The sequence below is a fragment of the Lagopus muta genome, chromosome 1 (genome assembly GCF_023343835.1).
Source record: "Lagopus muta isolate bLagMut1 chromosome 1, bLagMut1 primary, whole genome shotgun sequence".
Lineage (NCBI taxonomy): Eukaryota > Metazoa > Chordata > Aves > Galliformes > Phasianidae > Lagopus > Lagopus muta.
The window spans coordinates 109,367,335-109,395,038 of NC_064433.1; the positions used below are offsets into that span (position 1 = coordinate 109,367,335).

General features: G+C 42.1%; 1 protein-coding gene across 2 annotated transcripts in view; it reads left to right on the forward strand.

The window, feature by feature from the left end:
• The window catches only part of AGPAT3 (1-acylglycerol-3-phosphate O-acyltransferase 3), a 92,408-nt gene that overhangs the window by 52,524 nt on the left and 12,180 nt on the right, over window positions 1-27,704 (forward strand). For both annotated transcript variants that reach the window (XM_048955926.1, XM_048955915.1), the window contains exon 3: window positions 22,943-23,169. In XM_048955926.1, the coding sequence (XP_048811883.1) occupies window positions 22,992-23,169 (178 nt within the window). In that variant the 5' untranslated portion in view covers window positions 22,943-22,991. The remainder of the gene's footprint in view (window positions 1-22,942; window positions 23,170-27,704) is intronic.

Here is a 27,704-nt window from a genome sequence, read left to right on the forward strand (position 1 = left end):
TTACTTGTACTGGTAAGTTGAATTTTTGTGCTGTGTCTGTGGTGATAGCTTCTTTAAAATGTTTTCTTGAATGAGCTGGAAGGTGATGGTCCTTTTGAAATGCTCTTGGAGGCTGATTCTTAATAACTTGTTGCTAGCTGTAGATAGCATCCTTCATTCTTTGCCCGCCTGTGACAGTGTGCGTTTAGGTGCAGTGGGACTCAGTTTTGTTGCCACTGTTCAAGGTTGCTGTATACTTTTATTCTACCAAGACAATGGTTTTGGATGCCATAGGAAACATTTGTTCAAACTGTAATCGTCTTTCCTCTTGATTGTAAGAGCTTTTAAATTTCTATCTAATTTTCATGCTCTTGGTTTGTGTAGTTGTGTCTCATGGTGCAGAACTTGGAAATCAGGCTGTTACAGGCTCATAGCCAGGGTGCGTATTTCTGTCATGTTATTTGTGACATCCATGTTTTCAGCACCTCAGAAGAAATCTCAGATAGTTGGGTTGCTGCAAGCTGGGGACGAGCAGCCCTAACTGGGGCAGGGCAAATGGGGCACAGGGATGGAGGCTGAGCGTACCTGGCTTTTCCTGCACATTGGAGCCCTCAGCGAGGTGTCTGTTTGGGCTTTGGGAAAGGGAAGAGCAAGTAGCACAGAGCTGCCCTACATTTCTGGGCTGGCTTCAGTTCTGGATATTTCTACATTTGCCTAAGATTTGCAGCCAAAAGAAATCTTGGAAGTTTGTCGAGCTACGTCTGGAGTAAATAACAACTTTTTGAAGCCTGAGTGCAATCTGTTAACTACTTTTAGTGGAAAAATTACATGCTGCTTCAGCTGTAAAATAAAGCCTGCTGGAGTTGTAATTAATATGGCTACAATTGAAAGGCTTTCTGAGGGATGTGAGTTTGCAGAAGACGGTTCTCCAGAGCATTGTGTGGGTTCTTTTGTTTGTTTGTTTTATTAAGCACTGAAGAGACAAATAAATTAAAATCTGTGGGGTGATCTTCTTGTCTTTGTTTTTGCCAAGTGTTTCCTCCAGGCAGTTGCGCCTGTGCTGTTTACAAGCCTACAGTCCTCTGTGTGTGTATGCACGCACTTCTAATATTGATGGGTTTATTTATGTTTCAGCTTTGCAGTGAATTTCTGCAGATATATAAGCTTGCAGCCGTACAGCATAGCAGCACAAATTAAAATGTGCATGGTTACTGGCCTCTTCAGTCTTCAAAATACTCAAGAAAAGAGGACCTATATAAGTGCCGTTGCAGTTTTAATGTTAAAAAACAGGAAACGAAGAGCATGAAGGTGCTAACAGCCATAGTTTTTTGGTTCTGCTTTAAAAAAAAAAAAGAAATTTTCTAAAATAGGTGTGTATGTTAAAAATGGTAGTTTTTATTAATTCCCCATGTCTTGACCTAATACTGGAGTGTAGTATGTATCTGATATCAGTTAGGCTTTTGTACCGATAAAAATATCAAATTGTGTGCATGGTATACATAGGTATAGCGTATACATCTGTCCTGTAATATTTTTTTTTCCTCTTTTGTTAACTCACAAATTCTTGACTTGAATCCAGGTCAGATCTGGTTTGCAGAACAGATTACAATTTCGCACACAGTGGGAATTAACTGGTATTAGATCAGATCCTCTTCCTCAACAACCTTAAGGTTCAAGAGAAAATTAATGACATCATCAGTTTGTTTGTGAAAAAGGTTTGATGAGAGCTGCTTTCTCGTTAGTTATGGGTGAGACATTAACAAGAATACTTCAGGGCTTCTCTGGCTTTGTTGGATTAGTTTGTTTAGCTCTTTAGTTTGTTGCTGCTTCATATATTGTTTCTTACAATTAACTGACTTGGCTGAACGTTTTTTATTACAAATTTTTAACATGTCTGCTACATAGAAAATACCTAGAAAGACTTTCTGTTTGTTTGTTGTTTACTTTGGCTGCTGCAATTCTCTTTCAATATCCTCAGACAGAGCCGGAGTGATTAGGATCAGAGATCACCAGTTCAGCAGGGAATCAACTTTGCATATTGAGAGATTAACCCGGTTTTTCTGTAATTCCATCTGTGATCTTTTGCTTCTCCTAGATTGGAGCACCCTTATTAGCTTGCTGGATAGGAGCCATTTTGTTCACCTTATGGGCTGAATGTAGTTCAAACTCTCAAGGAATTCATCTAAGGATGCAGAGGGGATCCGTTCCTTCACCTGGAACTGGCTCCCTTGCTGTCTGCCTGTTGCTTGTTCTGATACTGGTGTGAACGTCTCACAAAATGTACTGCAGCAATCCATTGTATATACAAGTTGTGTAACCTACAGTCCAAAATGAGAGTTTGCAAATATTGTAAGTACACAAGGCATCAGTTTTCCGTCTTTGCTTAGTCACTACTTCCTCAGGAAATTTATTTGGTTAAAGTTTTCCCGCATGAAACCATGAAAGAATTGTCTGTCATTCTTTACCAATCAACAAATTGCTTAGCACCAAAATAATGCATTTATCATTCCATATGTGCTTGTGATCACTTAACATATAAAATAAACACATAATCGTCAACTCTTAACTTTTTAGTGTTTTTTTTTCTTTTTTTAATTGAACCATTCCAAGGTGCAAAATGAAGCTCATGCCTTTATTTTGTTATGGCAACTGCTGCAGAATATGCCCTCACAGCTCGAGCTTTCAGCCAGCAGAGGAACTTGAAGTACTAACATGTGTTATAACATCAGACCTCACACCAGATTGAAGCCCATGGAGCACACTGCCAACGTTGGCTGGACTGTCCTGCCACATCCACACTCTAGTCTAGATTTTGCACCTTCTGCCTTCTGTCTGTTCAGGCCAATAAAAGGTGGACTGCATAGACAACATTTTCCTAGCAATGACACTGCCAAAGCCACTGTGAAACAGTGGGTCACCTCTGCTGGTGCAGATTTTTACAAGTGTGGCATGAGGGTTCTTATTCATTGCTGGTGGAAATACACTGTTAGTGGTGGTGGCCATGTTGAAAAATAGTGTTGTGTAGCTGAGAATTTGCTCTTTCAAATAGTGTCATTGTGTTCTTTGTATCTGTTGTAGTTTCCTTGGAAATAAACAGGAGGCATTACTTTTGGCGAAATCCACGTATATTTGAGGTGTTTTAATGAGCTATCTAATTTCATTGGCCATTTGTTTTATTTGCTTTATTGATCACAATTGTGGTTTGCTCTCTTGATCTCAGGTATTTGAAACAGTAGCTTAGCACAGGATCTCATATTGTTTTCAGTTTCACTCAGGTTTTATTAGTATTCGCCATTATTGTATGTTTGGATTGAATATTTACATTGTATACTGATTTTGTTGTTGTTGTTGTTGCCATCAGTCTGGTGTTTTAGGAGGAATAATCTGGAGATTTCTACTTTTACTTATTGGAGCAATGATTTACACACTATGGGGAGAGGCAGTTCCTTTGTCAGTGCAGAGTCTGGTGCAACCGGACCTCGGGGTGGTGAACCCTGGGAATTACTGCAGTGTAAATGTTACACTAATCGAATATGAACTTAAAGTTCTGCTTCTATCAAGTTGGTATTTGATTTGTGTTTTTCTGAAGAGAATAGCTCAGTGGAAAACTTCTCTACTGACTGCCTATTAAAATATTGTTTTAAAGAAAGATTGACTTCTGGGGGAATTAAATAGCCAAAATGGAATAGGCAGATTTGCTCCTACTGTTTGTGCACCAGTTGGCAAGCTGTTAGGGGAACAGCACAGCTGATGAGAGAGCCCTTCTCTTCTGAGCCCCCGTCTTTCCTGCCTGGCTGAAAAGGAGAGAGTGCCATTTTCAGTGTGATGAACTTTTAGGATGGAGATTTTAATAGCAGAAGTCTCATCTATGCAAAGTATATTACTCACATATGTAAATACTAGTCTACCTCATCTGCTTATCTAAGGACTTAAAATTGGGTTGGTTCCATGGACATTGAGGACTTCAGCGCTTAGGCTTGCATTGCCTTGCCAACAAACTGGTAGTGTGGGGTGGGGAGAAATACCTAGTATCCCCCAGATCCCTCTGCCCTTGCCCTGCATGTGGAGATGGACCAGAGTACTTGGGCCCAAAGCAGTTGCAGCTTACAGTCTTGTGAAGCTAGTGACATTGTTGAGAACTTGGCATTTTTCTCAAAACAGAATAGTGGGGAGAAGAATTAAGCTTTGCCTGGCAAATTCTCTGTCATGCTTCTAGCATAAAGTGATGAGAGAAAATAAAATTGTTCAGTTGGAAGGGAATGGGAAGCAGTAGCCTAGCACTTCCCTCTTCCCTTCCATAGGAGGTTTTAGAGAGGAATGAGGCCATCTCTTGGCCTCTTCTTCAGTGTGGACAACGCAAGTATTTTCAGTCTCTCCAGGACACGGCAGAGGAAGAATGCATCTAAGTGTGGTATGGAAGCTCATTTTTCTGAGTGCATCTGTAGACTCTCATGATACACAAAGTGCAACATTACATATTTCTGTAACTTCTGTTATTTGTGGGTAATGTAATCTACAGGCTGCTGTGCTTTAAATATCACCGCATTTGTATAAAACCACTGTATGTTCTGCTGCTTTATTTAGGCAGCTTAAACTATAAAGTACTGAGAAGATAGGTGTCCTCCATTGACTCGGTAATTGTCTATGAGATGAGTGCCTGGAGATTAAGCTGCCAGTGTCTTCCAAACACACACACAGCACCAAGGCACTCTATTTTAAGAATATAGCCTATTCAAATAACATGAGTTTACAGAGAAGTTCAAGCTTTTTATGCGATGTGGCTCAATGATGAGACTCAGTAGTTTAGTTTGACAGTTGAACTCGATCATCTGGAAGATCTTTAGGAACCTGGGTGCTTTTATGATTCTCTGACAGTTATTTTTAATGTAGATTTTGGGGGGTTGTTTATGGCAGCTGTTCTGCAAACGTGGAAATCTTGAATATCTAAGAACTCATTATCTGGAGAATTTTGTGATTCCTCCCATGTCCACCAAAGAGTTCATCCAGTCTAATGTAGCACTGCTGTGCATTCAAATTGAATGACCTGAAGGGGTTGAATTTGGCAGATTTTCAGCCTGCTTTGCTATGGAAATAGCACAGCATAACAGTGTAAGTTTTAATACGTTTATCTCTGTCCATTTTTTTTGAAGCCACTGAGAGCTCTCTAGATATGCTTGGCTGGAAAGTGGAGGCAGAGCAAGATATCTCCAAAGTATGGATTCCTGTGAGATTCATGAAGGTGACAAGGGAGGGGAGGAAGGTGCTAAGAGTCTTGCCCTAGAGAAATGTTATGGCATAAATTTGTATGTTCTTTGGTATCCATACATCTACACATATATGAGATTGTAAAAGTGACAGTCAACATTAAAATACAAATTTGTATGGACCCATGCTTTTGGAACTACTTGTTAAATTCCCATTAGAAAGCAGGTTGCTTTCTAATCATTAATAGCCGGTTACTCTAGCTCTTCTCTGCAGCCAGAGCAATCATTACGCATGAACAAAATGATGATCCTGACATATTTGTTGGAGCTAAGGAAAAAATGAGATATTAAAGGCTGGAGGAAAGAGTGCAAAAGCAGTTGACTACAGAGCACAGCCTGTTCTTACTCTTGAACACAAACCAAGTTGACCTCAGGGGCTTTGCTGATTGTGCCCATTGCATTGGCTGCTCTGCAACAGACCTCTATTATGGAGAGGCTGGCACTGTTTCCATTTCACTTGGGATATGCAGCAATACGGGTCCCCAGGCATTTGGTCCCCAGCAGTAGATTTGGGTGTCCTTTGCAAACAAATCATGTCCAACTGTGACATGTGACTTAATGCTGGAGTTTAGAAGATACAATGAGAGAGTCCCATCTTCTTAATGCTGCTGCAAATATTAAGGGGAATAAAAGATATACTCTAAGGAAGTAATTTACATCTGCCTTAAGAAGGAAAACAGATGAACTTGCTTTAAATCAAATGTTAGATTTCAGAGCTGGTAGAGTTAAAAATGAATCTGTGGCTGATTGGGTGTGCGTGTACTGAAACTGTGAAACGATTAGTTTTAAAGGAAGGGTGAAATGCTTCTAAGAGTAGCCATGGCAACATAAAGCTCACTGCAGGCTGTGAAAGCCACCTGGGAAGTGGAGAAAACTCAGGCAGCTTGGACTTCATTATTATTGCTCAAAGTGTGTTGCCTGCCTTCCTGTAGAATGCACTTGATGACATTTCAAGGAGGGAAGGGATCCAAGAATGGTTTCCTGTGGTCAAATATGAGGTCTTAACATCCTTTTTTTTCCTACTGAAATGTAACAGAAGGCTCAGAATTTTACAAGCGTTCATTTATTTATTTTTAATAACATTTTAAAATGGCAATTCTTACACCTTAAGGAGGTAAAATAAATCAGATAGAATAGAAGAGAAACATGAAACTCTTAGAGAGCATCCAAAAGAGGGCTGCAAAGGTAGTGAAGGCTCTGAGGGCAAGGTGTGTGAGGAGTGTCTGAGGCCCCTCGCTGTGCTCAGTGCAGAGCAGAGGAGCTGAGGGAACGGCATGGAGCTGCATCAGGGAAGGGCAGCTGGGGGTCAGGGAAAGGGGCTGCACCACAGGGCGGTGGGTGTGGGATGGGCTGCACGGGGCTGTGGGCACGGCCACCAGTGCTGGAGTTCAAGGAGCATCTGGACAGTGCTCTCAAACATAGGGTTTGGATTTTGAATGGTCCTGTGTGGAGCCAGGAGTTGGACTCTGTGGTCCTTATGGATTGTTTCCAACTCGGGTTATACTCGATGATCCGTGATGTGTAGTGCTGAAGCACTATTTGCATATTGTTAAAGCTGTTAGTAATAGTATGAATCAGTGTCATTAGTTATGTCTGAAAAATGAGAAGGGAGATCTTGGCAAGGAGTACACTTGTCTGTTTGCATCTTTCAGATAGAGTCCTGTCAGATAAAGGAATATGAAGGGATGTCAGTGGTGGGAAGTATTTGATCCCCTGTTTGTGTTTGGGCCTGTATGCACGCGGTGTGGCTGAGATGGGGCAGTTTGCTGCTGTCTGCCTCTGTTCTGCTACTGCCCACGTGTGCAGTAAGCCGGAGGGTGATAGGGCACGAGAAGCTGTGTTAGTGGTTGTACATTGTACTGTTAAATTCCAAGATGACTCCATACTAGGACCAATAACTGTTTCCAGTGTTTCGTGAACTGATACGCTTTCTTATTAACGTCCAAAAGTGAGCAATAGGAAGGTATTCTGATGGCTTCATCTCAGGAGAGATATGTTCAAAATGTAAAACAAACATCTGAAGCTTGGCGTTCTTAAAACTGAAGAATATCTGGGAGCAACCCATGGGTTTTTGTTGCTAACAGTCTTTTTGTCTGGAAAAGAGAGAACCAGGTATCGGGTGGGTGCCCACAGTTTGGCCTTGTCTATGTAAAGACCTGCTCTCATCCTGCATTAGGAATCTATCAGGGAAAATATGCTGTTAGAAGCTGGAGTTTTTCTCCTTCTCCCACTCATCCTGTGGTCTGGTGTATGCGTTCATCTGTAAATGGTCTAGGATAATTTCCCCCATGTCACTGTCATGCATGTTTTCTGCTCATCTTTGCACAGTCCAATTTATGTATAAAGCTAGAAATTGAACATAATTTTTGAGTTGTGTAGCAGAGATCATCAGGTGCTCGCAGGAGCTGTCACACAGCGCAAGATTTAGGAGGCTAATTAGCTGTATGCACGAGAGTAAGAAAGGGGACAAAAATGTCATTGGTGTACATATCAAGAATGTATTAACGCAGAGGAGAGGAAGAATCTTTACAGAGAGAACTAAGTAGAAATGGCAGTATGAAAAGAAATGTCAGGGAAAAAATGTTGTTCTCAAAATTTAATAATAACCCTTGTTCAGAAAGTTTTTAGCTGGAAACACGGCTAAGAGAATGACTTGTAGTGACAGGAAATTGATGGGAACTTGAGTTCTTGGGAACTTACTTTAAAAATAAGACTCACAAAGCATTAAGGTACTATTTTGTGTCTTGTGTTCAGGAATAGCATCAAATGCACTTCACTAAATTGACTGTTTTTCCACTTAGTACATGTATTGCTATGACGAGGGGAGAATTAAAAATGAAACTTCTGTTTTTCTCTGGAGGCCAGTATTAGAAGCTGCACTCCTGAAAATGAAAGTGTGCATGGTGAGAAGATGAGAAAAGATAGAGATATTTTAGGTTTACTATCCTCTTGATGTGTCTGAGAAATTTTTGGATTGACCAGTGATTGCTTTGCTAGTCCACGGGGAGCGAGTGTAGCCGAAGGAAGCTGATGCTTGGACAGAGCGGAAGAAAGCTGCCACAATGTGAAATGTGCACGAGTGTATGCGGCTTCCTTCCTGTGCCAGCAGCTAGGAAATGACAAATATAGATTTTTTTTTTCCCCCCGGCCGATTATTAAGTAACTCCTGCCTGATTAAATCAAAGTGTTGTGGTGGTGACATTAATGATGCCTCTGTGACATGATAGCAGCAAATCAGACTGATGTCAGAATGCCAGATTGTCATTTTTACAGATTCAGCAAATAGGGAGAAAAAAATAAAGTTATGAGGATTTCTTCTGACATATAAATAACTAAATGTAGTGAGGGGAGGGAAATAACGTGCTGAATATATTGGCTTGGAGGTGAAAATTGATGCACAGAAGACATGTTCATACTGCAAATTCAAATCGCAGAGGGGAACATGGTCTGATGGATGGGGGTTCTGCTTCTCTGTCCTGCTCTGTGCCTTTATTCCTCTTCAGTCTTCTCTGCTCTCAGCTCTAGGCTTGTCTGCATTTCAAGACTCCTCTTTTTCCATTCTTAGTAACCTGAGCTGCACTTGTGGCAGAAAGCTCAAGAATAAAGCTTGGGCATCCTCCCTGCCTTGGTTCTGAAGGAATCCAGGGAGGCTGCAGTTTTGAAAGTTTGTTCTTTCTGTTTGCAGTTCTTGGACTGAACTGACTGCTGACCTCAGCAATAGCATATATCAGGATTTCTGTTTTGCAGTTGTATGGCTCACACTGGAAAACATCCTCCCATGTTGGGAGTGATTCCAAAGGACAGCTGGGATCCATGTATTTTTGACATGGGGGGGACAGTGCGCAGATCGAAAAACAGGCCATTTATCCAAACGATGCATTTTTGTACAGTATTTCACTTGTAGTTCTGTAAATTCTTGGTCTGTGAGGAGTGCTAACTTACTGGCGTTACAGTTTTTTGTTTTTGTTTGTTAACTCTATGGAAAAAAAATATCTAAAACATTTTAAGAAATCACGTGCTGTAGCTAATTACTCCGTTGTCGTCTCAACCAACTAGCAGATCATCAGCGCTCCAGCCACATGCTGGCAGTATAAATCACAGCAGGCACTTTGGGTGCTCTAGAGCACAGGGTGCTCTAAGGAAATCTGTCAGATTGAAAATTCCTGCTCTGAAATGGAGAAGAACTAAAAGGTTTTATTTTTAACCTGCTTGTTGAAAAACTTGTTTGAACTTCCGATTTTGGGACCTAAGGAGAGACTTGATACAAAGTGGAAGTTGAGATTAGAAGTTAGAAAGTATGGCAGGAGTCAAGGGAGGGACCAATGTATTTAAGTGTGTTGTTCTTTAAATATTTGTCAGCATTTTCCCCATAGCATTCATTTAATGCTTAAAAAGGGCTATTATTGGCACGTAGACATCAAATTCTGATTTTATTATACCAATTATAATTATTGTACGATTTTTTGCATTCGTAACTATGCGCTTTCACCTGTGAAGGCAAACTATTCAGCTTTATAACTTCAGAAAGAATGAGAAGCTTTGGAATGACATTGAATTGTGTTGAAAATCCACTCTGGACTTTTTCTACTAAGAAAAAGAATAGCCACAGCTAGAACATGTTTGCTTGAAGAGCAGAGCTCTATTGAAACAACAAAAACCAAGACTTAAGTACCATGGAAAGTCTCTCCCCATTTAAAACTGAGGCCTCATTTTCTCCCAACCATTTTTTATTCAGATTGTAAGAGGCTCTTTGCGTTTTCAACTCCCAGTTGGGTTTTCAACTTTGAATGAGCGAGTCAAAATGGAGAAAATAGTCTCTCTACACCTGCTAGTTCTATCCAAATCAGAAATAATTAAGGCAAAAAGTCTTTTTTCACAAAAGGAATTGAAAGTGATTGCGTTTGAGAGGGAAATGTAAGTATCAGCACTTTTTCCATAGGAAAAGCTGAAAATAATAGAGATGCTAAAAGCAAAATGTGATTTCCTGGTGCTTAAATCTTGACTTGACCTGCAGTTACGTGGGGCAAAAGTCCTGAGCTCTTCAAAATAATAGAAATGCTGGTTTTCAGCTGTGCTGAGAAGAGCTTACAGAGGCAACTTGCAGCCTGAGTTATTTCTGTGGTTAATTAAATGTTTGTAATACATATACATAGTAAGTTTTGGTCTCAGTCCTCTTTCATCATTTTCAGCAACTGGAGTGTGCTTAATTATTTTGGAAATCAGGCTAAAAGCCTGACTTTTATTTCTGTCTCACAATATGTGTGTATGTATGTGGTGCTGCTTTTGCCCACCTTCTCATGAAGCAGAGCTGGAGTCTGCAGCAAGGAGGTGGGAGCTGACAAGGGTACAAGTGCTGTGCTTCGGCACCATTGCTGCTGGTCAGCCCAACAGTGCTCTCCAGTATTTGAGGTATTTATGGCACAGTAACATTGAGTGCAGAGAACAAAAATTCATTACATATGCGTTTCCTTTAACATTTGTGAAGTTAAATGTTAAGCAAGGATCAGTTCGAAGCCACTTAAAAGTTAGAAAGAACTGCTACTTTTTGTCAGTCCTGTTAGAGAAGAGAATACGTAAGATGAATTCTAACTTTCATATCACTTTGATCATCTGCGCCTTGACTGCGCAGGAAAAATTCAAATGGAATCAATTACTTTTGTGGAGAGGGAAAAGATTTGATATTCTGTCTGCATTGCTGCTTCTGTCAAAATGCGAGTTTTATCACAGATACCCTGTAGCATTCACATAGGCGTGTAAACTGCCCTGTGACAGAATAGATCATGTGCTGACTTCATAAGAACGTTTGTTATGGTCAGCCTTGCCTTGCCACATTACTTGTTAATTGTCGTCTCTGCTCTGCTGAGTTCCCGCTCTGTGCCTGATTACAATGCTAATTACATATGGACCATTTCCTTCCAAATACAAGCATAACTCCAGGGCTGAGGTGAAATTCTATGAGGCCTGCAATTGCTCTCCTGGAAGTTGCTAAAACAAGCTCTGCATGTTAAATGTATGTTATAGCCAAGTGATTTTTTAAAACCCTGCCCCTTATACGCCTTGCCCTCAGAGCCTTTCCCATCTCTGTAGCCCTCCTTTGGACACTTTCTAATAGCTTGATGGTCTTTTTGCTCCAATGTATTCCAAACTGTACTGAGTGTTTGAGGTGAGGCCACGCCAGTGCCTGAGGAGGTGATAAGGGGCTGTTAGAGAGGGTTTATGTGGATAATTGTTGTCCCACTCTATCTCCCACTTTGGCCAGCTGACACCCTGCAATCTTGAAGCCCCATTGCTGTGGCACTGTGCACAAACTGGGAGCCACAGCTTGGGCACCCAGTTCACCCGGTTCACCCGGTAGCAGCAGGAAATGTGAGCAATGCAAGCAAGTGGGCAATCCAAGGTGCCTGTGGGGACATGCTCTACATCTACAGCATCCTACAAATGTAAATTGGCATAAAGGAAAAGATTTCCTATGGTGTAACTGGAAGCAAATCAGAAGCGTGCAAATACAGTGGGTTTTAGAGGCTTGCTAGCTTATTTTTCATGGCAAGCATTCAGAACTGCTGGAATGTTTTGTAAGCTGGTGGCAGTTTTGCTTATTACAAGAGCAGTGATTAGATGTGTGAGCTGCTGCCGAACTATGCAGTAAGCTTCATGTAGCTATTGGCTCTCACAAGTATCAGCTGTGTCATGTACATACAGAGAGTAAAGAAATGAGAAGCGTTTGCAGAAGATGCCACGGAAGCCCTTACTGGAATCTCACTGAAGAGTGAACTTGGCTGAGAAGAGTTGTGTGTTCAGCAACAAGATTGGTGGAGGAATCACAGCTCAGTATTGCTTGGCAGGTATTGCATCATGGTGCTGCAATTTTAACCATCTACAATGCTAACTTTAACACTCCAGTGTTGCATGTGATGTGCACTTGAAGCTGGGCAGAGCACCTTGCTGCTGCATTGGGAATGAAATTGCAGAGAGCCTTTAGCAGGATGGAAAATATTTGGCTGTCTGTCAGGGACCTGAAGTGGAGCCGTGAGATCTGCTGTAGTGTGCTAAGTTGTCCAAGAGCTTCTCCTTGCCTGCTTTTACTCTCAGAGCCAGTGCAACCTGGAAATTTGACAACATTGTTCAGCGTTTGGGGTTGATGTACCAACTGAATACCAGATGGGCAGGCAGTGCCTGTAGCACTGGGCACTGTGGTTGAATGGCAGAAGTCCACTGTGGCACGCAATGGGAATCTTTCCCTGACCCAAGAAGCTGCTGGGACGTGTAACAAAAAAGAGAGTACAGTATGAGAGAAGGAAGAGGAAAGCAGGGAGTGAGCAAGGGTTAGCACCTCACATCTCCCATACTGGGAACGGGAATTGCTGGGCTTTCACTGAAGTGGCAAAGGGGAGGAATAGTTGCCCACAAACAGGGGGAGGCGTACAAGTTGCTAAGGGGAGTAAGTATGGCAGGAGGTGTTTGGCAGCCATTTCTGACAGAGTCATGTACGACTGCCTGTCCAGAGCCGTGAGTAATATGGAACACTGCTTATAGTTCCTATTATGTCTTACAGGCCACGAAATGCACAGTGCTTTAGCTCAGACATTTCAATATCAAATGCCTTGCTCTGTGCTTTCCGTATATATTTCTTTCTGTTAAATTGCAGCATTGTTTTCCTTCCTCTCCCTGTGCAGGAGCCGGAAACATCCCTTCCTGCTGTGCCCTGCCATGCCAAAGGCTGCTGAGAACATGAGCCCCCCTTGCCTCAGGCTGATTTTTACATCTCTTTCTCTGTAGCAGAGCCTGCCTGCTCATTTCTTCTAGAGAGGCACTGTTTGAGAGGCTGACTTCTGTAATGCTGCAAAGAAAGACAGACCCCGTATAGCCCACACTAATAGTTGTCAGCATGGAGGGGAGGTGTGGGACTGCTGGCACCCTTTAATGGGGAAGCTGGTGCCTTAAAACATGCACATGTTTGTGCAGTTTAGCTTCATGCTGCTGCAGTAAGGCTTACTCAAATAGAGTTCCTTTTTGGTTCAGACAACTGGAATTGAATAGCTTTTATTTTTTTATCCCTAACTGTTGATTTTTTTCCCCTTCCGTTAAAGATAAAACTAGGAGGAATGTCTTGTATGGTTTTCAAAATCAGACTGGTTGTAGGGCACAGTTATGGCTAGGTTTTTTGGTGTGTTTTGTTTTTCTCTTGATAGCAAGCACATCACAGAAAGAACTTGAGCTCAAACGCTTGCAGTCCGGAAGCCCTGCAGGGATTTTTGCAGGTATGTCTAAATGAGAATATACTCACAAAAACCACATGTAACTGTGAGAAATGAAACAAACTTGCAGAATTTGCAAATTATTATCTAACCTAAATTTAGTACGCAATTAAGACATTTGTAATAATATAGTTTTAGGGAAAAGTGATTGATGACTACAACACTGTGGCACTGAGGGACCTCGAGGGAACGGCCTCAAGTTGCGCCAGGGGAGATTCAGATTGGATGTTAGGAACTACTTATCTGAGTGGTCAGGTGCTGGAATGGTCTGCCCAGGGAGCTGGTGGAGTCACCGACCCTTGGGGTGTTCAAGAAACATTTAGACATTGTCTTGACATGGTTTAGTGAGAACTATTGGTGATAGGCAGATGGTTGGACTGGATGATCTTGGCAGTCTTTTCCAATCTTGGTGATTTTATGATTCTGTGGTTAGTGTGCACGATGGTGATAGGTGACTGATTGGTCTAGATGAGCTTAGTTTTCTTTTCCAGTCTTAATGGTTCTATAATTCTGTGAACAAAACTATCAGTACTGTTTATACAGAAGTCAAAGCACCAAACTGCAGACTGAAAGATGACAAATGGTGTTGCACATACACGAGAGAGTACTGACAGATAATCTAACACCTGTTCTGAACGACATGTTGTAGTTGAAACCATCCTTAGTTGGCTAAACCTTACAACTGTTGGTCTTCCTGAATATAGATAAGGTTCATAGATGCACATGCAGCCTTTGAATTGGTGGGAAACTAGAATACTGTAGAGTCTCATGACTGCAGCAAATCCATGCTATGGAAATAACGATGTCACCGCAGTTCAGTGATAGTCAGTACAAATAATGAAGTTGCCTGGGCTTGTGTCACCCACTGAACTTAAAACACCAGTGTTCCCGTTTGCACGTCATGAGCAGAAACTGCTTATGAAAATACCCATTTTCTTTGTAGATAGAGATGCCTGCAAGGAGAGATTCCTCAAGCAGTTCTTCCTTGTGGTGGCTGTCCTGCAGTTTGTGAATCTCTAAGCAAACCAGGACTCACTTCAGTTACTTGATCCATTTGTTTAAATAGAGACTGAGCTAACTAAGTACAGTGTTAGTAGAAATGAAATTTGGGCATACTTGCTCTCTTTGCTTTTTTGTATGTGAAGAGAATAAAAGAAAGTGGTTGAAATTAAATTTGGAAAATAGCCATTTTAATCCTGTTCATCTTTTCAGCTGCAGCAAGTTGGAAAAATACAATTGCACCTCTAACAGAGGCAGAAGCAACACTCTGCAGCTAGGAAAGAGGTTTAATCGTGTCAGTTCCACTTCATTTAGGGCAGGAAAGGCAGGGCAGTCTGCCCCTCCACTACAGTGATAAGTATTACCGAGAGCTGTTTCATTCCCTCCTGGTTCCATCAAGTCATTGGAATGCTTTTTTTTGCTTTGTTCACATATTTTGTGGTCTTCTATCTCATAAATACAAGTTAAACAACTGGTAATTTTGGTGGGGATTTAATTATTTATTTGTTATTCCTGAGCAACTCGATAGGAAGCTGTTCCACTTTCAAAAGGAGGCAGAAGTGCTGGGGCTGACATCCCAGCATGGTATGGGCCCTTCTGGACATTTCTTCTAGGACAGTTTGGGTAGCAGAGTGCTCCACAGGTGGTATCCAGGGCACAGACAGGCTGCCCCTCACTGTGGCCATATCCTGGTGTGGGGTTTGTGGGATGGAAAGATGGCCTTCTGTGGTCACTCCCAAATGGCACTCACTGGCACGTGGAAAGAAACGCTGCTTCTTGATAGTTTGTACACTACTATCTCCTAAATCTTATCAGTAAACTCAGTCTGGTAGTAACATTAAAGAGTGGTGGAGAATGGAAGAGTCCAGGAGCAGGGACTGGTGCTTCTGCTGAGGGTGTGTGCTTCTCACATGGCTTGCTTTCTGTTTCTTATGTTTACAGACAGCTTTGTTGCCATGATTGTCATTGTTCTGACTGACCATTGCATTAGCAATGCACTTTACTTTGTGTTCTTCTGCTGTGTGTAATTTCTTCAGGTAATGTGTTCAGTCTGTGCACTTATTAAGTGATGATGAATGTCAGAGCAATATGCACAGCTTATTATTATTTTGACCTTGAAGTACCATCATCTCATTAGGATGGCGAGTCAAACAAAATCTTTCTATTCGGGGCAAATAGACTCATCAAAAATCTGTAAACATACTGAGCCAAACCTATTGACAATAGTGGAAGTTTTTATGGTTTAATGGGCTGGAGAACCAGACCAATGTGGCAAACATATTTATCACCAGATCATGGTGATGATCTTTCACTCCTGACCTTTTCTAGAAACCGGTGCAGTCAAGATTGAAAATAATTCAAGGAATAAATTCTAATGATGGCAACTCTGCTTTTTTTTTTTTCCCCTTGAGATCGCGTTTTTAATTCTAACAACTAGGAAACAAATTTTCAACTTTGTGTGTTGAATTCGGCTTAATGTCCTCTTCCATACACCTCAATTTTGGAAATTCGTGACACGCAGGGTTTTTTTTAATGAACTTTGAATCAGTCTTGCATTTGTCAGAGGAATGTGCAGAGAAATTAGATCTGTATTGTATTAGAAACTAAGATAATTTTCCTGTCATGCTCAGGTTTAAAAGGCTTGGTCTGTAGTAGACAGTCTGTAATGCTGTGTGGGATGTGATTGAGTAGCTGACTATTATTTTACAGCGTATCTGGAGAATCCTTGGTACAGACTGTTCAAATGGATACCAGAACTCTTTTTTACACCTTATTTCCTTTCATATGCGTTTCTCTGACTCACTGCTGTTGATCTAAGCTCTGTTTTCTAGCTACTTACACAGCTCTCGTTGCCAGTGGTTCTTCTATACCTGTGCTCCTGAAATAAATGAGTCCTGGGGGAGCACTGCTTTCCCTCACAAGTCTGCCTGGACTGTTGGATAGATGGTTAGTGCTCTTGGGCTTTCTAATACTGTAAAGGGAGATGAGGGCAAAGATGCTTACAGTACTGATTTTCATAGCTGGTTTTAAAAGCAAAGTGCATCAGTTCATTAGAGGAAACACCAATACAAGAAAGACAGAGAGCTGTTGGAGGGGATCCAGAGGAGGGCCACTGAGATGGTCAGAGGACTGGAGCACCTCTCCTATGAAGACAGGCTGACGGAGCTGGGCTTGTTCAGCCTGGAGAAAAGAAGGCTGCGGGGTGACCTCATTGCAGCCTTTCAGTAGCTAAAGGGAGCCTACAAACAGGAGGGGAGTCAACACTTTGAAAGGGTAGATAACAGCAGGACAAGGGGAAATGGTTTGAAGTTGAGGGAGGGAAGATTTAGGTTGGATGTCAGGAGGAAGTTCTTTACTATGAGAGTGGTGAGGTGCTGGCACAGGTTGCCCAGAGAGGTTGTGGATGCCCCATCTCTGGAGGTGTTCAAGGCCAGATTGGATGGGGCCCTGGGCAGCCTGGTCTAGTATTAAATGTGGAGGTTGGTGGCCCTGCCTGTGGTGGTACTTGGTGATCCTTGAGGTTCCTTCCAACCAGGCCATTCTGCTATTCTGTGATTCTGTGAAACTGGAAGGCAGAAAGTGTACTGAGAGAAGTTTTCATCAGCTCCAGATGCTGCTCTTCATGCCAGTCCCACTCACACTCATGGAGCAGCTCATGGAACAAATAGTCCTCTCTGTGAAAATAAAAGAGTTTTGGTTTTTCCTTTATGTGTTTCTGATAAGCAGAGTTTATAGAGCTCTGAAAAATGGTCAGGAAACTCTTGATGAGACATGACCACCAAAGTGTTTTTTTGTACTGCTTTTGACTTGCAGTGTTATTGGCCTTTTTTCATAAGATTGCCAAGTTTTTACAAACAGCAAGGAGGCTCACAAAGCTCAGTTTGAAAAGTACACTATTTTAAAATACAAGAGCAAATGGCAGAATTCAGTCTCATAAGGGTTTTGCTTAATTTTTCGACCAGCAAAAATATGAGGTAGGCAAAATACTAGAAATCAAAGTGAGGGCAACAGGTTCGGAGCAAAAGATATTAGTAATTAGCTTCATAAGTGGAGGTAATCATTGTCTGGTGGAGTAGAAGCAACTGGAAAACAGAAGCAGGGCATGCTCAAAAACCTGAAGACAGAAGGTCGTCAGTACTGACAATGTCAGTAATGCTGCAGCAGCTTTGGTTGTTGTAAGCATATTAATTCTTGTTGGGTTGGAATATTAGAACCAGAGGACCAATTTCTAACTCTGTGCTCTTACTCATGCATACCTTATGAACGTCAGAGGATTGTATGTATGTGGCAGCAGTAAATGAATTAAAACCTTGAGTTAAAAATGGAAATACTGCATGCATAGAATAATTAGTGGCTTCATTTTTAGTTTGGAGCTCACAAATAAATATAAACTTCACAAAATGACAGTAATGCACTCAGGGCTTGTGCTGCATCTGTTTCATTTTTAAGCTGATTTCTTAATGAAATGAAAGAGTTGCAGTATTGCTCTCTGCCATTCTGCTTTTTAATGGCTTTTGAGCTTGGTAGCAGATTTGAGCCACATTTAAAAGAGATGTAGATGTTTCAAAGCAGGTTAATCTTTATGGCTGTGATGAATGCAGAAAGATGGCTAATGGAGAAAGATGGTGTAACTGAGAACCACGTATCTGTGGTTGTGAATCTGTGTGAATGTGGAGCCTCAGCGCTCAGCTCTTGCCCTTTAGTTGAGAATGAGGTAAACATGGTGGGAGCTCAGAAGGGTGTAAAGTATTTAAGAATCATAGAATCACAGAGTCACTCAGGTTGGAAAAGACCTTAAAGATCATCAAGTCCAACCACAACTTAACCATACTACCCTAACTCTAATAACCCTGCACTAAATCATGTCCCTGAGCACCACATCCAAATGGCTTTTAAACACAACCACCTCCCTGGGGAGCCTATTCCAGTGCTTAACAACCCTTTATGTAAAGAAGTGTTTCCTGATATCAACCTAAACTTACCCTGGCACAACTTGAGGCCATTTCCCCTTGTCCTGTCACCAGTGAGAAGAGACCAACCCTGCTGTTGGTGCTGTAAGCACCTTTCACATACTGGAAGAGAGCAATAAGGTCTCCCCTCAGCCTCCTCCTCCCCAGACTGAACAGCCCCAGTTCTATCAGTCTCTCCTCATAGGATATATTCTCCAAGCCCTTTAAAAGCCTTGTTGCCCTTCTTTGGACCTGCTCCAGCATCTCCATTTCCTTTCTGTACTGAGGTGCCCAAAACTGAACACAGTACTTGAGGTGAGGCCTCACCAATGCTGAGTACAGAGGCAGGATGACTTCCCTAGTCCTGCTGACCACACCATTCCTGATACAAGCCAGGATGCCACTGACCATCTTGGCCATCTGATCATGCTGCTGGCTCATATTCAGGACTATCCATCAGTACATCAAGGTCCCTTTCCATCAGTCAGCTTTCCAGCCACTCCTGCCAAAGCCTGTAGGGTTGCCTGGGGTTGTTGTGACCAAAATGCAGGACCCAACACTTGGCCCTGTTGAAACATACAGTTAACCTTGGCCCATCGATCGATCCAGTCTATCCAGGTCCCTCTGTAGTGCCTTTCTCCCCTCTGGCTGATCAACTTGGTGTCATCTGTGAAGTTACTGAGGGTGCGCTCAATTCCCTCATCAAGATTGTTAATAAAGATGTTAAATAGAACCAGCTCCAGTACCAAGCCCTGGGGGACACTGCTTGTGACCGATCGCCAACTGGATTTAACTCCAATGACCACGGCTCTTTGGACCTGGCCATCCAGCCAGTGTTTCACTCAGCAGAGCACTTGCCCATACGAACCATGGGCAACCATCTTCTCCATGAGGATGTTGTGGGAGGCAGTGTCAAAGGCTTTACTGAAGTCCAGGTAGACCACATCGACAGCCTTACCTTCATCCGCTAAGTGGGTCACCTTGTCATAAAATGAAATCAGGTTTGTCAGACAGGATCTACCATTTGTAAACCTATGCTGACTGAGCCTGATGCCCTGGTTAACCTTTAGTTGGTCCATGATGGCTCCCTAGATTATCCATTCCATAACCTTTCTGGGCACTGAGATGAGACTGATAGGTCTGTAGCTGCCAGGATCCATCTTTCTGGCCCTTTTTGAAGATGGGCGTCACATCTGCCAGTCTCCAGTCTGACGGGACATCCCTGGTTAGCCAGGACTGCTGAACAATTTTCTTGTTGGAGAAGATTAATATTATGGGGAGTGGTCTCTGATAGTCAAGTGACCCTGTGAGATAAGGCACTTAAAGGCATTGGAAGTATGCCACTTGCTTTGAGCTGGGTTTTACATTAGTGCTGCCCTGTGGCATGAGTGGGAGAAGTAGGACCTTTTTGAGGCTGTGAAAAGTTAACCGTGGTTCTCTTTGTGGCTGAACAGTTAGAAATAGAGGTTTTGTGGTTATGGGTCAGTGCTGTGGAGATACAAGTTGCTTTGGGAAAGGAGGGAGTAAAATTGAGAGATTTTACTAGCACGTCAGTGAACATGCTTACGTATTCGAAAGAAGTGAACGGTGCCGAGACTTGCTGTCTAAGCTGAAGCAGGTGCTCAGTTCCTAACCACTTCCCTTAGCTGGTCTTCATATATGTCAGTGAGATGTAGAAGTTCTGCTTTTCCTCATTCCATCAAAATTTCTCTGTCTTCTTCTTCCCAGCCTGTCTCTGTGATTCAGTAAAGCAGCTGCTGACCATCCTTTGCCTGTTGGTCTGTCCTGAATTGCATGACTGTCTTACATGGGCAGGAGAATAAAGAATTCCTGTGTTAAGGTGAACTTAATAAATACCTTAAAAAATCAAGAGCAATTAAGTGAGGGACTGGCAAAATGGACACCAGCTCTTCTTTGGTTGCAGTTCTCTTTACCTTTCTCATGATCCACAAAGAGATGATGCCAGAGTGCAGGGCAGGGAACTGGAGCAAAGGTGACAGACGCTATTTCCGCTCACAGCAAAGCTGGAGAGGCAACATGCCATGTTGTCTCCAGCTTTCCATTGGGTAATATGACGTGTTCTTTGGTGCCTAATATGGCAATGTCCTTAGTTTATAGGGCAAATACCAGAGTGCTCCAGACTGCTCAAATCAAAGAGACTATGGAAGTGCAGCCCAATCATTTTATTAGAGGATAATACTTGAAACTTCATTTTTCTTCATGCTTTTTGTATGTGCTTCATTAATAATACTTTCCTGCAATGGGCTAAACTGTGACTTGGGAGGTAGTAAGCACTAGTACGATAACTGTGAGGGATACAGTCATCAGGAAAGCTGCCTGCATGTGTTTGTACAGAAGGCAAGTCACAATGTGAGAAATAATTACTGGGAGTCAGAGGAGGTTTAGTATGGATATTAGGAGAAATATCTTCACATCAGCCATTGGAGCAGGAATCCCCATCCCTGAAAGTATTTAAAAGATGAGTGGACGTGGAACGATGGGACTTGGTAGGTCAGGTTGCTGGTTGGACCTGGTGATCTTGAAGGTCTTTTCCTACCCAGATGATTCTATGAGAAGCACATGTTAGCTGAAAAGATAAATGAACCCATTGCTGCTTTAGAGCGCTGGACGTTGAGTGCTATGGTGGTACTCCTGAATGGGATGGTATCTGTCAACAGTGGTGTGGGGTTTGGGCTTCTGGAAGATAACTACACCCTGCAGCTCTTCAATGAGGGAGGAGAGAGGAAGGAGGGCATCACTTGCTTCTTTTTAAACATGAGTTTCTGCTTCCGAACAGATGTTCCTGAAATAATTTATTATTGGAAGAAATATTTCTTTCGTTTTTACAGGAAAACACTGGGAGAATTTAGATTACTCATCAGAAGCTTCAATATCAGCTTATTCAGCTCGCTCTGCTTTCTGTGGTAGGCACAATAGTGCCTTTCCCCTCTGTAATGTACTTCTGAAGTAACAAGATTATTAATCATGCAAAGAGATTTTAATTGTGTAAAAGCTGGACACTTTGTAGCTTGAAAGGCAGTAACTAAGATGTAGAAGAGACAGAAAGAGAATAAGCTTTGCCAAGTAAAACTACTGTTGAGTTTTATAAATAGCACCATAATGTAAGCAGGTGGCATTTGGTTCCTCACAGCTGGAAAGTGCTTTGTTTCCAGGCATTGGGAACTTCAGCATCACCTTTGGATGCTCATCTTGTCAAATGTACTTGTTACCATCTACTGGTGGCTCCGGTCATTTGCAACACTTGCAGAGAGAAAACATTAATACTTGCAGCAAACTTTGGCAGAAATTTAGGGGTGTGCTTTTATTTTTTGGGTGAGGCACTGGATCTGTGGTTTGGTAACCTGGTTGGCTTCATTGAAGATCTTCTAGCACGCAATAGATCAGAAAGGCCAGTGTGAGATAGCACAGTTTTGGAATAAACTCAGTCAGGTTTCTTGTTTAAAATACTTTGTTCAGTTACGTTCACACAGGCAGGATTTGTGTTGGATTAGACTTGCCTGAACTCCTATGACTTTATGCTGGTTCACACATCACCCAGCTTCTTGCACGAGGGATAAACATGGCCCATGCCAGGTTAAGCATTCTGGCTAATTCGGAAGTGGACACGTGTTCTGTGCCAAGACCTTTCCCAGATCAAGTTTGTACTGCTAGATAGCCTAAGGATTTTTTATTATTTTACTTTTTTCCTCCTACTAACTGGTTTATGGCTTGACAAAGTGAGAAGTTATTAAACTTGCTCTGGCGTGATCTTTGCATGTGGAAATACCTAATTTCTCTTTCCATGTCTTAGTTTGCCAGGCTGATGCTCTTGACCAGCTGTGCTCTTTCTATCATGAATCTGCTGCAGGGTGAAGAACTTGCACTGCACATGGACTGCTGTACTGTTGTAGTTGTAGCAAACATGTAGCAAAGCCTTTGTAACACCTGGCTGCCCTCAGTCTGTGCTTGTTCAGAAGAGGTGTGTACTGAGCTTTGAGGGCAGGCTAGGAAGGCATCGGTTCATTTACGCAGTCTTGGAGGCTCAGCATGCTGTTTATGGGTAGATGAGGGGGAAGATGATGAGGAAAGATGAGACTCCTGTTGCAGTTCAGGAGCAGCAACCCCAGAAGGCACAGCAATTGCAGCTCAGTTTATTTACTAGTGAGGGCTTGACTGGTTTGCATGGGTCTGTGTTCCTCCGAGTGTTGTCTGATTATGTGAGCTTTGTCTGAAGAGAGAACTGTGAGGTTCATCTTCAAATCTACTTGGTGGGCTGTAAATTGCAAATGAATGTCCCTTTCTGTTTGTGGAAGTGATTTGTACCATCGATGACTTATTCTATGAAAACCTGAATGAGGCAGACTGGGAGAGTAAACAGTTTGTATGATTGGATTACAGTTGCTGAAGTTGCACAAACTGTTTCAGCGCTCCTATTTTGCCCTTTCTCAGGGCTTGTGGATCCAAACTCAATTAGATGCTTTTCTTTCTCTTGCAGGACAGTTATTCTGAGTGACGGCCCTTGCACACGCTTCTGAGTGGTTATCATGGGCTTCATTGCCTTTCTGAAGACCCAGTTCATTGTTCACCTCCTCATTGGGTTTGTCTTTGTTGTGAGTGGACTGATCATTAACTTCATTCAACTATGCACACTAATCCTCTGGCCCATAAACAAGCAGTTTTATCGCCGAGTAAACTGTCGCCTTGCCTATTCACTTTGGAGCCGTGAGTATGATTGAAGGAGACATGAGGTCTGGGGGTGGGGAGGGGAGTGTTTTTTGTTTCTTTTTGTTAATAGAAGAAAAAAAATATCTACACATATAGAAAGAGAGCTGCTATGTTGGAAGTAGACTCTTTCCGAGTAGTTCAGAGCCACTGTATTTTCTGAAATACTGGGCAAATGTACAGAAGTCAAGTCACTGAGACATACTGTCCCTCTGTTCTGTAAAAGGAGTGGGAAGTAAAGCTCCTTACAACCCCGTATACCCTTCCTGGCTGGGTAGGAAACTGCTGATCAGTAACATTTTCACCCTGCTTTGGAGCCTCTGCTAAGCAGTGTGAGCAAGTGGAATTCACAGAGACTGCTTCAGACGTTTAGAATAGGCACCATGTTGACCTCTTATTTAGGAGCTCAAGATGACTGTGTAGTCTGCAAAGACAGATGTCTGTCTGAAAGTATCTACAACAGATGCCTTTATAGCTGGACTGTGTGACAGCTTCAGAATTCTCTCACACCCCACAGTATCAGTCGATGACACCTGTGTCTCTTGTGAACAGTTTTCTTCTTCTGCATCTGAGAGAGCTTTACACAGCGAGTTCAGTTGCTTCACTTTTCCTCTCTTAAGACTTTGCAAAACTTCCCTGTCTCGAATTTGCCATCATACAGTTTAACAGGAAATTAGATTTCTGAAATGAACATTCTGAAGGCTCCTTAGTTCAAATATCACTTCCTATTTCAGTAGTGAGTCATCTATTTTATTTCTGTTCTCCATCTCCACCCAATATGTGCAACCACTTACCTTAGTGCTCAGCATCCCGCTTTGGGTAAATGAATCACCTGAACAAGTACTTAAATTACCACTGAGCAGTCCACTGACAGGCACCCACATTTCTGAAGTCATCAGTGTGCAGTACTACCAACAGAAATTCTCCGAAGTACCTAGTTTGGTTGTGTTTTAAGATTATTGTCCTTTTCCTGTGCTTTTTGTCCCACCTACTCAGACAGCTGTCTCAGAGGCACAGGAGAAAGGAAGTTATTGTCCAAAATGATTCAGAGGAGATAGATAAATGCATTGTACCTAGGATAACCCCTCGTGTATAGCCTGTTATAAATTAAATGAGTGAGAAATTAAGCTGTGAAAATGAATGTAAATGTTACATGGGATTGCACAGTGCTGATGGCCTGTAGTGAAAGAGCCAGAGACTATGCGCTGTGGTTGTGATTTATAATAATTAAGCTGTGGAAACGTAACAGTTCAAATGCTGTCCTTCATAACAAAATGTGTTCTATTATGAGGAAACCTTTGGCAGTGAACCTACAGCTTGGTATTATATTCTAGATGCTTCATTTTGGTCATTTTCTTGAAACTGTTTCATTTGAGGCTGAGAATTTTTCATGTAGGATCTCTCCGTAGCAGTAATGACCTTCAATAAAAGGTTCTCTGCCAGTCTGGCAGAAGAATGGTGTGTAAGGGTAGATAGACAGTAGTTGGTGTGTGTGCCTATGTTGTAGTCCACTGAAAATGAGGCTGTATTACTATAGCTCTTCTTAAGTACATAAAGCATGGCTTCAAAAGGGAAAGGAGACAGGTTTTATCTGGTGTCCATGGCAAACATTTTTTGGACATGGAAAAAGTAAAGGTAGAAAAGAGAGGTGGGTTAGGCATGAAAGCTTTCTTATGGTAAGTACTAGTGAATTTAGATAATCTAGCAGAGCTGTGGATCAGATATTTAAGGACAAGTCAGACCAGTGGGCTCTATCTTCTTTCTTTGTTTTCTCCTCACTGTGATAGCTGAGCTCTCTCTTTATGCCACACACAAAGCACTTTATCCCCACTCAGTGCTACTCCAGGAGTAGGGCTAAGCCATACCCCACAGATCCTGCTGGAGTGCAGCCCTGCAGATCTTATCCCCTCCTGCAAAGAGGCTTCACCCCTCAGGCTCCAGTAAGTGTGACCCTGCCTTTTTTTTTCAGCACCCCTCCATCACCTCCACTTCCAGCTTTAACCTGGACATGGTGCAGAGATGGAGAGCAGCAAGAGTCAGTTATCCTAAAGCACTGCTTTCCCTCATCTGTACGTAACTGTATGCTGGAGTGGATTGCCAGTGTTCAGAGAGCTACTGTTTGTAATCAGGGATGGCTCAGAAATGCATTCATCTATGGCATGGTTCAAATTACCCCTTCCTTAGTGAGGTGGCATCCTCTCCTCCCTGTCCTTCCTGCCAGCACCTTCCTGGAGTAACTTGGTGCTGGAGATTTCTGTCTGACTCTGGGCTGAAAGTAAAACACGTCACTGCATATTCAATTCATGAGGGGTAGTCTGTATTCCAAGTTTCCCTGTGTCAACTCTTTTCTGATGACTTATGCTCTTGGATAGCAGTGTGTTTAGTTTAGTCCAATTCCAAAACCAGACTCAAATTTTAGTACTTTATGCTGCCTCTTGTTTATTTTCTTTTCTGAATGGTTTGGGAAGTCAGAAAACCACTTGCTTTGGTGTTTTGGATTCCACACCATAAGAAGGATTTTTGTTGTAGCAAAATATTAGTTTTCAGTGGCAGCTACATGGAGTATCCCAGACATTGCAAGTTGTACATCCTTTTGGTTCAGAAATACGGGTTCGCTGTAGCATTGACAGGATCAGTACACACAAAATAGCTGTAACCCACACACCAAAAGAAAAAGGAAATGAACCCACTCCTTGTTATAATTGCTTCATTTATCAGTACACTTGTAAAGGACAATCTGTTTCCTCATATGAATTCTCTGGCTCATCAACCCTCCTCTTTCAGAGTGGAAATCTGGCAAGTCTAAGCAAAGCTTCCTCCACTATTTTGGAATCCATACTACAAGGAATGCTTTGCAGAAAATCATCCACACCTGCCTCTGCAGACTTTTTACCTGATGCTGAGAAAGAAATGGATTGATTTTATTTTTGTTAAGAAAATACAGTGAATATAGCAGTTACTAGAGTTGTTCAAAAGGCAATATTGCTTGGAGCATTACACTGTGTTTGGTACCACTACTCCATTCTCCCAAACACCAACATGGGAGAACATGGCTCTAAGCTGAGGACATTCTGGTTGCATATAGCTGGCAGGGAAATGGTTTTAAACTGGAAGTGGGTAGAATTAGACTACATATTAAGAAGAAATTCTTGTGGTGAGAGAGTGGAACAGGTTGCCCAGTGAGGCTGTGAATGCCCCCTTCTTAGAAGCAGTCGAGGTCAGGCTGGATGGGGCTTTGAGCAACCTGATCTAGAGGGAGCCGTCCCTGCCTATAGCAGGGGGTTGGAACCAGATGATCTTAAAGGTCCCTTCCAGCTCAAACCATTCTTTGGTTCTTGCGCTGAGCCAGTATAATCAGAACAAGAAAGGAAAGCAATAACATCTTTCCCAAAGGAGACAAAGCTGTAAAGAAATGATGAAAATCTCTAGTTGGTATAAAGTTTTCTTTTCTCTGCTGCAATTCCAATCAGCTAGGGTTGCATTCTCTCAGTCAGCAAATTGCATACATTTGTCAGGCCTCCAAATAAGTGAGTCTTGAAAATCATACAGGAGAACAACCTGGCAGATAAGCTACAGAAGCTATGTGTCTTCAGCAGATTAGGATCATTTTCCCTTACTATTCACCCAGGTACTATCTATGTTTGCCTTCTCTCTGATGCAGAATTGGACTTACTCTTATTTGGCAGCAAAGACAGAATAGTGTGAATTGTGATCCCACTGATCAGAAGCCCTCATGCAGGAAGGCACTGTTGCATTTTGCAAAACCAAGGCTTCCTGGCAGAAGGTTGAAGTGTAGTGTGTCAGAATCTGATGTAGAGAACTGAAAGGACTAGTTTTAACCCTGCATATTTGTAATAGTAGCATCAGAAGAGCTGGAATTTTTAACTGCCATAGTTGTGCACACAAAGTTTGATTGCATCTATAACTTACTGAAATGAGAAAATACCAATGACTACAGTTTGCATGAAAGCAAATCTTCATACTGGGAAAATGAACTATTCTCATACTTTTTATAGTTGTCCCATGATACCAGCAATGCTTTCCATCTGCCTCGTTGTACTGAAAGGAGATAAATAGGCAAACCATAGCAACTACACTAAATGCGTGCTGAATTTAAATGGAAGGTCTCTCTAAGATGAAAAGGATGGAGGCTGAAAATAAGAGGAGTGGATAATGAAGGAAAGGTACAGAGTGGAGGAGGAGATACATTGGTATACTGAAAGTTGGAGAAGACGGAGGGGAAAGGGCTTGTTCATTCTTTAGCTGTACACAAAAGAAGCAGTTTATCATTCCTGGCTTTGTGCAAGTATTTTGATAAACTAGCTTGAATCTCTGTTGCTTCTGACCATAATGTAGAATGTTAAGAATCCTGTGTTCTAATATTAAAATATCTTGCAGAAGATCTGTGCACCACATCCCTTTAAAAGCCCTTCACGGGTCTGTTTACCTCCATAAAACTTATTTCATGTTAAGTAAAAGCATTAGGCTGCATCTATGCATAATTTGTGTTCCACCTGGGAGAATATGTACTCATT